Consider the following 13,099-nt stretch of genomic DNA (forward strand, 5'->3'; position numbering starts at 1 on the left):
ATGGGATCCTAGTGTGACGGGAGATGGGGGGATGGGTTGATGGAGGGATGGGGGATGGGAGGGGCTTAACCCAGGCCCCACCTGTTACCCTGAACAAGGAGCTAGACAACACCATGGAAACAGTTAGGTGTTGTAGGGAGATGGCGGCCGGAGAAGCCAGGACACCTGAGAGACGCTAGGGGCCTGGGGGACACTAGGATTCAAGGATGTTTATTTGTCATACTGTATGTACCAGACACAGGTACCATGATGTACAATGAAGAGCTAAAGGGCTGGGGGACACTAGGGGCTGGCCTGGGGGACACTAGGGGCTGGCCTGGGGGACACTAGGGGCTGGGCCAGCCCAGGACACTAGGACTGGCCTGGGGGACACTAGGTGCTGGGCTTGGGGACACGAGGGGCTGGGCTTGGGGACACTAGGGCTGGCCTGGGGGACACTAGGGGCTGGCCTGGGGGACACTAGGGGCTGGTCTGGGGGACACTAGCGGCTGGGCTGGGGGACACTAGGAGCGGGGCTGGGGGACACTAGGGGCTGGTCTGGGGGACACTAGGGGCTGGCCTGGGGGACACTAGGGGCTGGCCTGGGGGACACTAGGGGCTGGTCTGGGGGACACTAGCGGCTGGGCTGGGGGACACTAGGGGCTGGCCTGGTGGGCACTAGGGGCTGGTCTGGGGGACACTAGCGGCTGGGCTGGGGGACACTAGGGACTGGCCTGAAGGACACTAGGACTGCTACTTCCTACAGGGTCAGCAAACCCCTCCCAGAGCCCTGTGGAGAGAGCTATTTAGATGCCAATGACAACATGGCCTCTCCGAAAACCGAATTCTCCATCCGAGGACACTGTAGTTACAGTACACAGGTTATTTCATATTTCCCATGGCTAGCAAAAAATGGAGGTCTATGTTTTGTAATAAAAGCCCATTGTTGATTAGGACCCCAACCCTAGGCCATCTACTGCTGCCACCTCCCAAAAAGGTCATCACATGACAAGACATTCTATACAGTGTAAGGCCATCTTTAGATGCGAATACGATACTTGCGCACGGACCGGAGCATTTGAAGGCTTCTATTTATCGCATGACATTGATTTGAAAGAAGCTTTGTCAACGGAGGGAGGAGACACACATTAGTTCACAATATTATCACCGTCAGCCAAGCGGTGCCGCGTGAACGACATGGCAGCTTTGTTGTTTTTCAGGGTTCTGTGTCTACAGCCTCATCTGGGCTTATCAGGAGCATCCACGCCATCTGTGGCAGCACCGAGAGGAGGTGGGGGCGGGGCGGGGGAGGGGGTGTCAGAGGCTGTCACTGGCCCCGGGATCTGGGAGATAATGACCACAGCGGCTCAGGCCTTTGTGACGGACCCAAATGTTAAGAAACGTCCGTGACCGCGCATATCGAGTGGCCGTATTAGGTAGCCCTAATAAAAAAAAAACGAAGGTGACCACAAATCTCTGCCCGTTGCCCGGTGTGGTCCGGGCCCGGTACTGGTGGCGGTACTGGTGACGCTCCGGCAGGTCACGTGCTCCGGGGTGGTGGGGGGGGGGGGGGGCTTCGTGCCGCCGCCGGCGCCCGTGGGAGACGGTGTCAGAGACAAAGGCCCGCTGACCCCTCCTTGGTCCCTAGTAGCGCTGGCTGACCTCAGGGGGACAGGGAGGCGCGGGCTGCCGGTAATCCTCTGTCCTTATGTTGTGCAAGGTTAGTCCCTGCACCCAACCCCACAGGTCTGGCCTTGGCGCGCGCGCGCGCGCGCGCACACACACACGCGCGCGCACGCGCACGCGCACACACACACACACACACACACACACACACACACACACACACAAACACACACAAAATCTCTCTCTAGCAAGGAGCACAGAAATAATACAGAAAACAGCAAATGAAGTAGGGTCAGGTGGAGGATATATCGGTGTCATCATTACTACAGGTATAAAATAAGCCTATCAGAGCTCCCTCTTAACCCTACTGCAAACGGCTGCTATTAGAGAGCCAGAGAGTTTTGCATGCAATCTAAAACGCACAGACACACAAAGCCATCTAAGGAGAAGGAGAGTTCACCTCAAGCCCAAAGAATCTATAACAGCCTCATCCTATTCATTAGAAGACCTGTCAGGTGTGCTTTTATCGAAGATTTCATAGGCCTAATGAAGCTACCGATACATGAATATCAAGCCAGTGACCATTTCAAGAAAAGAGAGGGGTTAGGAAAGACAGACTAGTGTGAAGAGCAGAGCTCCTGGTGCATCAGGGACGTGCCTTTTTAATCTCCATTTTCCCATCACCAAAATACCGCAGGCCTTCGCAATTACAAGACGCAATGCAAAACCCATCCTCGGTCCGTTTAAAAATAGCTCGCCGGCCGCCTGCATTTCCACATCATGCAATCCGGTCAGCTTAGGCCGCATGCTCTGCCAATACGAGAAGAGGAAACAGATAGTGTGTTGCTACAATAACTTGACGTTGTGTTCCTCCTATGGTCTGTGTGTGTGTGTGTGTGTGTGTGTGTGTGTGTGTGTGTGTGTGTGTGTGCGCGTCTTCCTCCTATGGTGTAAGCCACACCCCCCCCACCCCCATCTCCTCTGGCACACACCGACACAGCGGTTGCCATGTCATAAGAAGCAGCCCAGCTGATTGGCTTTGATTCTCCTCTCCCCTACCCCCCCCCCCCCCCCACCCCCACTTCCCTCCCTCCCTCGCGGTCTCTCTTTGCGCGTCATTTGATTTTCTTATTTAACAACCAACCCTGGAAATGCGTAGGAAGAAAGACGTCTAAATATAGACGCAGCCAGAACAGCTCACCAGCAGCTTGGATCTACCTCCCCTCTGACACCCCGAGAAGACAAAACAGATAACGATGCGTTCATATCTGCTCATCAGTAGGTAGGCTCAGGGGTGGATTATCTACACTGATAACGTGGTAAATCATTAATCCAAAAGATTTACAGATGAAAATTAATATCCAGGGCCATTAGGCCTACACGAATCAGGAGACATAGGCCTAACTTTGCGTCTACCCTCGTGCTGCTGACGTACTGTCTGTAAGGGTCTAGTAGGGGGGCTGAGATTGTAAACATGTCGTCTGGTCATACCGAGGGCAGGGTGGGAACGAAAGGTGCATCTCATCTCAGTACAGAACCACAGAGGAACAGAATGAGGAGAAAGGGATGCAGACAGGCTGATACACTCACACAGAAACAGACAGAGGGTGTGAGGAGGGGGGGGGAGAGGGATGGGGGGTGGAGAGAGAGAGAGGGGGGGGGGGGGAGAGAGAGATTGAATGGACGAGAGAGAGGTAGAGAGAAAGTGAGAGGGAGAGAGAACGAAAGAGGGAGAAAGAGAGAGAGATTGAATGAGCGAAGAGTGAGAGAGGTAGAGAGAAAGTGAGAGAGAGAGAACGAAGGAGAGGGGGAGAGAGAGAAAAAGAGATTGAATGAATGAGAGAGAGGTAGAGAGAAAGAGTGAGAGAAGGGGAGGGAGAGAGAGAGAGAGAGAGAGAGAGAGAGCAGGGATATAAGCCCATGGAAACTGAAGCACCACCTTGTGATACTCCACTCGGAGAGCAAAGCACCATTATCTTCTCACCGCCAAGGCACACTGTAAAAACCAGCCCTCCAGTGGAATAATAACGCTCTTTCACTGAGAATATGAGTTCAAGCCTCCTCTTGATTGCGCTGAAGTGCGGGTCTCCGGGATCAACGCCTCGGTTTGCACCGTGAGTGTGACCGCCGCTCGGCCCTCTCGTTCGCCGCACAAATCAAAACGCTTAGGTCATTTGAGTTGTATCTATGCAATTGATATTTGCCACTTGTCTGTCCTACACGGTCCTCGTGGGATCACTCGCAGACCCCGGCGAGGGTGTCACACCGACGCACGCTCGGCAGATTCCTGCCTGTCAGAATTTCATGCCTACTAGTATCGCAGGTGTGGATTCGCTATACAACCCTCCCATAAGAGATGCAGCAGTTGTAGGTTAAGGCTTTGTACCCGATGTGTGAAATACTATGCCTGAGCCTGGCGTGCTGTAGTGACTACCGAGAGCCGGGGCCTGCGGGCATGGAATAGTCTAGAATATAGGAGTGGGCCAATGTACAAGCTGAATGTACAGGAAACCCCAAGCACCAGGAAGAAGAAGTGAAAGTGGCAGTTTCACAGGCTCTTAACTGAAGAGTGAGCATGTAGAGCCCCTTACACTCTCTATCCTCCGTTTGCTTCTTCCCTCTGTTCAAGCCAGGGTTTCAGCCACTTCACTGCCAAGACATTCTCAAGACCCAGTCTGTGACGGTCGAACCCGAGGCACACCTCCAGCCCAGCCTGAATAAAAAAACTTGGGGCAAGACTACAATGTATTCTAAACCTAAAAAGTCATGTAGAAATATGATTCATACTGTACGCTATTTTTATGTTAGGCGAAAATCTGTCTTGATATTGCCAGTAGGTTAAAGGAGGAAGAGCCGGTTACAGTCTAGCTCTTAAAAATAATATTTTCCAGTAGGCGCTTCATCTATAACGACATTGATGTAGGCTGTAGTCTATAGGCCTTACCCGTTCCTATGCGGAAACCAATTCTAGCTCATCAGAATTGTTTGCACACATCCCAACACTGAATTAGTCCGTCCACACAAGTGCACAGCACATTCATGGCAGTGTAGGCCTACACGTCAGTAGCATAGGACGCTATTTGCTGAGAGTCACGGTTATGCTATAGAGCATTGGCATAAGGGAGATTCATTGCCGTCAGATGTCATTATACAATTTGATTTGCCCCTAAACTTCGTTTGTCGGATGCACAATGCGAAATCGTGACCCATAGCCGAAATGAGCCAGGCATTGACCCACAATTTAAAGCACTAGAGTGGAATTTGGCCTGTTTGATGTAAACTGCACACACAGTGCTGCAAAAAATCTCCTGCAGACCCTGCCAAATATTTCACCTAGAGAAAGAGGTCATAATATTCAGCGTCAGTGAGCATCTATTTATAGTCACTCCAATAATATGGAACGTCTCCATTGGTTATATTCTTTAAATAGGCCTAATCATTAAATCCATTGCATCGCGCATTATAGGCTAGAGCAAAAAAACTGCAGTGTATTGTGCAAAACGCTCTCTCGTTGATGGGGCGCCGCTCCAGCCACCAAAGAGATGCAGAGCTCAGGCGGACATAGGCTACATGACTCCGCAATTCAGCCGCGCGTATGGATGCATTTTAATTACCTCTAAAGTACGTATTTCTTGCTGCGTGAGGTCGTTGGATGCGGCGCATTTGGTCCGGAGCCCCTGTAAACTGGAGATGGAGATTTCAATCATGTTCTGGATGAGTTCGCATTGATGTAGCGCGGCCATCGCTGCGCCACCGCCGCTATCCCTCTCCGACTGCAGCTCATCCCTCTCCGCCTGCAGCTCATCCCTCTCGACCATCTTCCCACCTTTACCAGACACACTATCCATCCCTCGGCATTGGGCACGCGGCTTTAGTGTCTAGAGTCAAAGTGTAAAATGTTAAAATGCACGTGCGACGGCGACGCAATATTGTGGAACTTAACAAATGTCCCGGTCGCGATCGGCAAAAAAAACTAGATATGGAAAATAAATGAAAATGATCCTTGATGATAATATCCTGGTCCAAAGCGATCCGAAGTCCAATAGTGCTCGGGTTGCGTGTTCCGTGTGTTCTCTCTGCCTGTTCCGCCGAGGCACTCTTCTATCTCTCCCTCCCTGACAGCTCTCGCATAGGCTTTTGCCGTCTGTCAGCTGTTGGAAACATCATGGGGCGCGTTGCAATTTGGGAAATGAAGTCCTTGCGCAGTGGACATCCGTTCATCGAAATAGGATAGTGGGCTATCACTTACTTGAAAGATTTCTTAAAAACAATTTGTTAGTCGAACATTGGTCATTAGAAACTCGGTTCTATAGCCTACACACATAAGCACGCGCGCACGCGCACACATACTCACACGCGCACGACACGCACTATTCAAATCTGAGAGTTATCGGTGCCGTTCATTGTCAAGGCATGATATGACTGATATTGGAAGACGCACACTGACATAATTGCGCAATTCTATAGTTTATAGTCTATAGTAGCTTATTAAAACTGCAGACAAGGTAGACAAAAGGTAGGCAAGTGTAGCCTAGCAGAGCCCCCCCATAACAGTGGGAGAGAGGTGCACAGGTCTGAGCAATCGATCAATCATCAACGCAGCTCATTATGGTGTCAAGGGTGAGATGTTGACTCTTTTTATATACCATGATTACCATTTGAATCTGAGTCACATGTTTAGTCTTCTAACCACCCCCCTCCCCCTCCTCACCCCCCTCCTCCTCTCTCCCACCATCTGTCACCAGTCTGTCTGCCTTTCATACAGACCACCTTCTCTAGGCCCGCTCTCCCAGACAGACCACCTTCTCTAGGCCCGCTCTCCCAGACAGACCACCTTCTCTAGGCCCGCTCTCCCAGACAGAGCACCTTCTCTAGACCCGCTCTCCCAGACAGACCACCTTCTCTAGGCCCGCTCTCCCAGACAGACCACCTTCTCTAGGCCCGCTCTCCCAGACAGACCACCTTCTCTAGACCCGCTCTCCCAGACAGACCACCTTCTCTAGACCCGCTCTCCCAGATAGAGCACCTTCTCTAGGCCCGCTCTCCCAGACAGACCACCTTCTCTAGGCCCGCTCTCCCAGACAGACCACCTTCTCTAGGCCCGCTCTCCCAGACAGACCACCTTCTCTAGGCCCGCTCTCCCAGACAGACCACCTTCTCTAGACCCGCTCTCCCAGACAGACCACCTTCTCTAGACCCGCTCTCCCAGACAGACCACCTTCTCTAGGACCGCTCTCCCAGACAGACCACCTTCTCTAGACCCGCTCTCCCAGACAGACCACCTTCTCTAGGCCCGCTCTCCCAGACAGACCACCTTCTCTAGGCCCGCTCTCCCAGACAGACCACCTTCTCTAGGCCCGCTCTCCCAGACAGACCACCTTCTCTAGACCCGCTCTCCCAGACAGACCACCTTCTCTAGACCTGCTCTCCCAGATAGACCACCTTCTCTAGACCTGCTCTCCCAGACAGACCACCTTCTCTAGACCCGCTCTCCCAGACAGACCACCTTCTCTAGACCCGCTCTCCTAGACAGACCACCTTCTCTAGACCCGCTCTCCCAGACAGACCACCTTCTCTAGACCCGCTCTCCTAGACAGACCACCTTCTCTAGACCCGCTCTCCCAGATAGAGCACCTTCTCTAGGCCCGCTCTCCCAGACAGACCACCTTCTCTAGGCCGCTCTCCCAGACAGACCTCCTTCTCTAGACCCGCTCTCCCAGATAGAGCACCTTCTCTAGGCCCGCTCTCCCAGACAGACCACCTTCTCTAGACCCGCTCTCCCAGACAGACCACCTTCTCTAGACCCGCTCTCCCAGATAGAGCACCTTCTCTAGGCCCGCTCTCCCAGACAGACCACCTTCTCTAGGCCCGTTCTCCCAGAGCACCTTCTCTAGGCCCGCTCTCCCAGATAGAGCACCTTCTCTAGGCCCGCTCTCCCAGACAGACCACCTTCTCTAGACCCGCTCTCCCAGATAGAGCACCTTCTCTAGGCCCTCTCTCCCAGACAGAGCACCTTCTCTAGGCCCGCTCTCCCAGACAGACCACCTTCTCTAGACCTGCTCTCCCAGACAGAGCACCTTCTCTAGGCCCGCTCTCCCAGACAGACCACCTTCTCTAGGCCCGCTCTCCCAGACAGACCACCTTCTCTAGGCCCGCTCTCCCAGACAGACCACCTTCTCTAGACCCGCTCTCCCAGACAGACCACCTTCTCTAGACCCGCTCTCCCAGATAGAGCACCTTCTCTAGGCCCGCTCTCCCAGACAGACCACCTTCTCTAGGCCCGCTCTCCCAGACAGACCACCTTCTCTAGACCCGCTCTCCCAGACAGACCACCTTCTCTAGACCCGCTCTCCCAGACAGACCACCTTCTCTAGGACCGCTCTCCCAGACAGACCACCTTCTCTAGACCCGCTCTCCCAGACAGACCACCTTCTCTAGGCCCGCTCTCCCAGACAGACCACCTTCTCTAGGCCCGCTCTCCCAGACAGACCACCTTCTCTAGGCCCGCTCTCCCAGACAGACCACCTTCTCTAGACCCGCTCTCCCAGACAGACCACCTTCTCTAGACCTGCTCTCCCAGATAGACCACCTTCTCTAGACCTGCTCTCCCAGACAGACCACCTTCTCTAGGCCCGCTCTCCCAGACAGACCACCTTCTCTAGACCCGCTCTCCTAGACAGACCACCTTCTCTAGACCCGCTCTCCCAGACAGACCACCTTCTCTAGACCCGCTCTCCTAGACAGACCACCTTCTCTAGACCCGCTCTCCCAGATAGAGCACCTTCTCTAGGCCCGCTCTCCCAGACAGACCACCTTCTCTAGGCCGCTCTCCCAGACAGACCTCCTTCTCTAGACCCGCTCTCCCAGATAGAGCACCTTCTCTAGGCCCGCTCTCCCAGACAGACCACCTTCTCTAGACCCGCTCTCCCAGACAGACCACCTTCTCTAGACCCGCTCTCCCAGATAGAGCACCTTCTCTAGGCCCGCTCTCCCAGACAGACCACCTTCTCTAGGCCCGTTCTCCCAGAGCACCTTCTCTAGGCCCGCTCTCCCAGATAGAGCACCTTCTCTAGGCCCGCTCTCCCAGACAGACCACCTTCTCTAGACCCGCTCTCCCAGATAGAGCACCTTCTCTAGGCCCTCTCTCCCAGACAGAGCACCTTCTCTAGGCCCGCTCTCCCAGACAGACCACCTTCTCTAGACCTGCTCTCCCAGACAGACCACCTTCTCTAGACCCGCTCTCCCAGACAGACCACCTTCTCTAGACCCGCTCTCCCAGGCAGACCACCTTCTCTAGGCCCGCTCTCCCAGACAGACCACCTTCTCTAGGCCCGCTCTCCCAGACAGACCACCTTCTCTAGGCCCGCTCTCCCAGACAGAGCACCCTTTCTAGACCTGCTCTCCCAGACAGAGCACCTTCTCTAGACCCGCTCTCCCAGACAGAGCACCCTTTCTAGACCTGCTCTCCCAGGCAGACCACCTTCTCTAGGCCCGCTCTCCCAGATAGACCACCTTCTCTAGGCCCAGCTAGAGCAGCAGCTCTAGAACCACCTGAGCACACAGGAGTCAGTATCATACAGCTCAGGGTGGCGGGGAGGACAGAGGTGAGAATGTGAAGCATATTGTTGTGCCTGATTGTGTTCTGAGAGAGAGAGAGAGAGAGAGAGAGAACCCAGACCCCTCACTGTCGGAGATAACACACCCTCACTCACTTTTTATTTATTTATTTATACATAATCTGAATGTTGATTTTTTGAATGTTGATTTTATGTACTGCTTTGGCAATGTGGGTTCTTTTCACCTATCGTGCCAGTAAAGCTCATTTGAATTTGAATTTGAATTTGAGAGAGAGAGAGAGAGAGAGAGAGAGATCCCCTGACGTTTGCTGCTTTGGGTAACACTTGTGATAGGATCAGACAAGAGAGAGACGCTTTAAGCTTCTAGTGCATACGATGCAGTAAGCCTGTCAAGGGGTAAGTTTAGCTTTAGCACCTTTTCAAGACCAGTCACACTCACAGACAGCACGAACAGCAATCCAGCAAAGACACCCTTTTTTAAAAACATGTTCTACTCATCCATAGGCAGTCTCCCTAGGTATCCCACGCCCTCCAACTGAAAGATCCATCTCTCACCGTCAGTGTCTAGCGTACGCCAGTCCTCTTGCCTTCAACGCCTGGCGGAGAAAACCCTCTAACAGTTCTAATGTCCGTCACCTCCACGCTCCACACGAGACCCTGGTTCCAGTGACATGATCCTCTCCTTTCCAGTATATTCTACTGTACTTGTGCCTCTGCTCGGGTAAGGATACGCCACTCGAAGCATCAGGGAAATTCCCTCAATATTCAGCAAACACTGAGAAAACAGAGATTTAGAGCAGCAGGTTGGAGGTAGAAAGAGGAGGCCCTCGTCAGCATGTTGACATGACTTGCTGAGCTCTGGGAATACGAACGCATGCACTACTCTCCCAGGCCAGCCAAGTGCCCTCTTAAGCCGTTTGTACTGCCGTGCCATTGGCCAGCCAGTCTACTTCATCTAAGCATAGGGGCCAAATGTCCCAGCGATGCATCAGATTAAATTGGATTTTGTCCAGTCTGATCACGTGTGCTTTCATGGCAGGGATCTCAGAAGGTTAGGTCTGAGAAGGAGTATGACCCCAGATATGGCAGCTTTCAACCATGACCTCCATAGCCTGCCTGGAAAGTGCTAGCTATTGCACTGAGAGTGTTGGTGTGATCAAATTGGCATTCTATGAAAATTGTGAGGTTTGTAGATGTAGTTTGCAGTCTGTAGATGCCAGTTCTAACCTTAGTCCTGGGGGGACAGAGAGAGTATAGGTTCACCTGTAGATGTCAGTTCTAACCTTAGTCCTGGGGGGACAGAGAGAGTATAGGTTCACCTGTAGATGCCAGTTCTAACCTTAGTCCTGGGGAGTCAGAGAGGGTATAGGTTCATCTGTAGATGTCAGTTGCAACCTTAGTCCTGAGGGTACAGAGAGAGTATAGGTTCACCTGTAGATGTCAGTTGCAACCTTAGTCCTGAGGGTACAGAGAGTACAGTGAGAGCAAGGCTCTTGAGGCAGGGCTCACCAGTGCAGCGCTGATCTAAAGGAATAGGTAGACAGGCTTCGGTTAAAGCTCAATCTCCCGTGATGTTAGCAGGATGAAAGCTACAGAGACACAGCCTGCAGACCCCTCCAGGACAGGGTTGACCAGAGAGGAGGCCCCCCAGGGAAGGAAGACCACAGGCCAGGGGGAGAAGGCTTTGACTATGCAACAGGATATCAAATTAGGACAATCAAACTATCAACCGGATTATGGTCCTGAGTTGCATGATTTGAATAGGGAGAGACTGACATGTAATCCTATAACTGGGTAAAGAGGCAAACAGGGTGGACTACAGTGTAACAGAGTATGGATGCTGGTTCACTGAAGTGGAAGAAATACGTATAGAGCACCATCTAGTGGACAATGTAGGATCTGCAGGTAGAGATTTGCGGGATCCCCGAAGCAGAGTCCAAACCACTGATATAATACGGTCATTTTGAGCAGGTCCTAGAGGCCGTTGTGGCTGAATAGTTCACAGCACCCTGTAGTCTTGTTGTGAGGAATGAAAGAGAATGATGCTTTATGCTTTTGTTTTAGCCTAAATTTGAATCTTATTGATTTTAAAATGGTCATTTATTTGTAGGCTATAACATATATCTGCACATAGTGAAATGCTATTACCATATCACATTAGGAACTACAGGGATAGCTAACACATAATGGCCTACCATGTAGGCAATTTCTCTAACTATTTGTGCACTCTACTGTTAGTCATGTCTCTCTTATGAAGTATCTAGCCCATGTTTACTGCTCTGTATATGTTCTTAGCCAATAGACAAACATTTTCCAGGAGCTTGCTCGATTGTCTCGTTGAGAGAGGTCAGGGAAGAATTTTTACAGCTCACTTTTCTGGCCCCCAGGTGAAACCGTTTTTTTTTTTTGCTTCCCTCTGGAATATGAAGGGGTGCACCTTTGCCCCCCCCCCATTGCTCTCTGTACAGCGCATTGTGTTGCCTCTGTGTATGAAATGCGCTATACAAATAGTTTTATTTGATTACCAGCAGTTGCATTTTAATGAGGCCATTATAGCCATACTAAGCCCTTCGTTGTGAGGATATTTTATAAGTTCTTTTTATGAACGTCTGTTCCACATTCATCTGGAATAAAAAAAAAAAAGTTAAAGCTTTTCTTAAGCCATGTTTATTTCATTTCAAACCTTTATACTTTAACCCTAACCGTATACACTGAGGTTTCCCTTATTTACAGTTTAGCCATTTCAATATGTCCCCCAGTTGGGTGAGTGTTCATGGTACTTCCTGTCAGTCAGATCAGCAGGTACTGAGTCAGGGGTAGCTAACGGGACACAAGGCTCCCCTGGCAGATCCTTCTCTCACTCTTAATGATGAGCAACAGGAAACTGGGACAATAGGAGGAAGTGGAGGAATGTTTGCTCACATTTCTGTACTCTGGGAGTGGTCATCTTTTAGATGAGGAGGATAAGCACACACCAGAAAATATAACACACAAATCCAGCCCATATCTAATATGCAATAAAGCACAACATCACAGGGTACAACATAATTTTATTATTCAAATAGCAAATAAAAGCTATTTAGGAAAAGATTCATCAGGAGGTTATCCTGAAAATGTGACAAAGGACAACCATGTTTTTCTCTTGTTTGGATTGAAAGATATTTCCAGTCTACAGCAATAATAGAACTAAACCTGTCTCTTACAAATACATTTTGGAATTCATAAAAAGCATTAAGGTTTCCTAGTCTAAGCTGCAGCCAATTACTGGAATCTGAGCATCGTTTGCAGAATGTTTACTTTAGAAATACAGAGGAAAAAAGCTACAGTAAAACATTTACTCTAATAAGAGTTTCACAAATAAGCACATCCATTCTCGGTGATGTTGAGTCTTCCAGGACACCAGACTCAAAGGTGTGTACTCACTCATACCCACATTAGATTGCTTATTCCTGTGTAATATGGCTGTAAGTACCACAATAACACAACCACTTGGTGAGATAAATGTAAATTGCTTGCTGGCTACATGTAGTATCCTATAGTAGTGGTAGTAATAGTAGTAGGCTAATTGCTGCATGTTAAAGTAATATGTGGTTTATGTTTATGTTTGTACACAAAGATAGGCCTAGTAGTTTTCCTACATCCAAATACGTGATTAAAACAGTTAAAACTCTCATATTATAACTCTTAGCCAAACACTAATTTTATGTAACAGCATAATAATACAGTAGTATTATGCAAACAGAGCAGCTTCATCAAGTTGTATTAACATACTCATGTTGGCGGTTTCCATGACCTTAATGAAGTCTTGTCCTTCAAGATATTAATTTCAAAAGATATGTTTTTCGCTCAAGGAGTCTTTTTATGTGCCTAGGAAAACCAGCCCTGTAAGTTCAAATCACTGCTATTTTTACACTTCT

At 50.4% G+C, this 13,099-nt stretch overlaps 1 protein-coding gene across 1 annotated transcript in view; it reads right to left on the minus strand.

The window, feature by feature from the left end:
* ksr1a (kinase suppressor of ras 1a) overlaps positions 1-5,453 on the minus strand; it is a gene marked incomplete at both ends in the record, with an annotated part of 32,809 nt that extends 27,356 nt beyond the window's left edge. The window contains one exon of the mRNA XM_084450173.1: positions 5,220-5,453. Coding sequence (XP_084306299.1) covers positions 5,220-5,453 — 234 coding nt within the window. The remainder of the gene's footprint in view (positions 1-5,219) is intronic.
* Positions 5,454-13,099: the final 7,646 nt, after the last annotated feature.

The sequence above is a fragment of the Borostomias antarcticus genome (assembly GCF_949987555.1).
Source record: "Borostomias antarcticus genome assembly, chromosome: 15".
NCBI classification, from domain to species: domain Eukaryota; kingdom Metazoa; phylum Chordata; class Actinopteri; order Stomiiformes; family Stomiidae; genus Borostomias; species Borostomias antarcticus.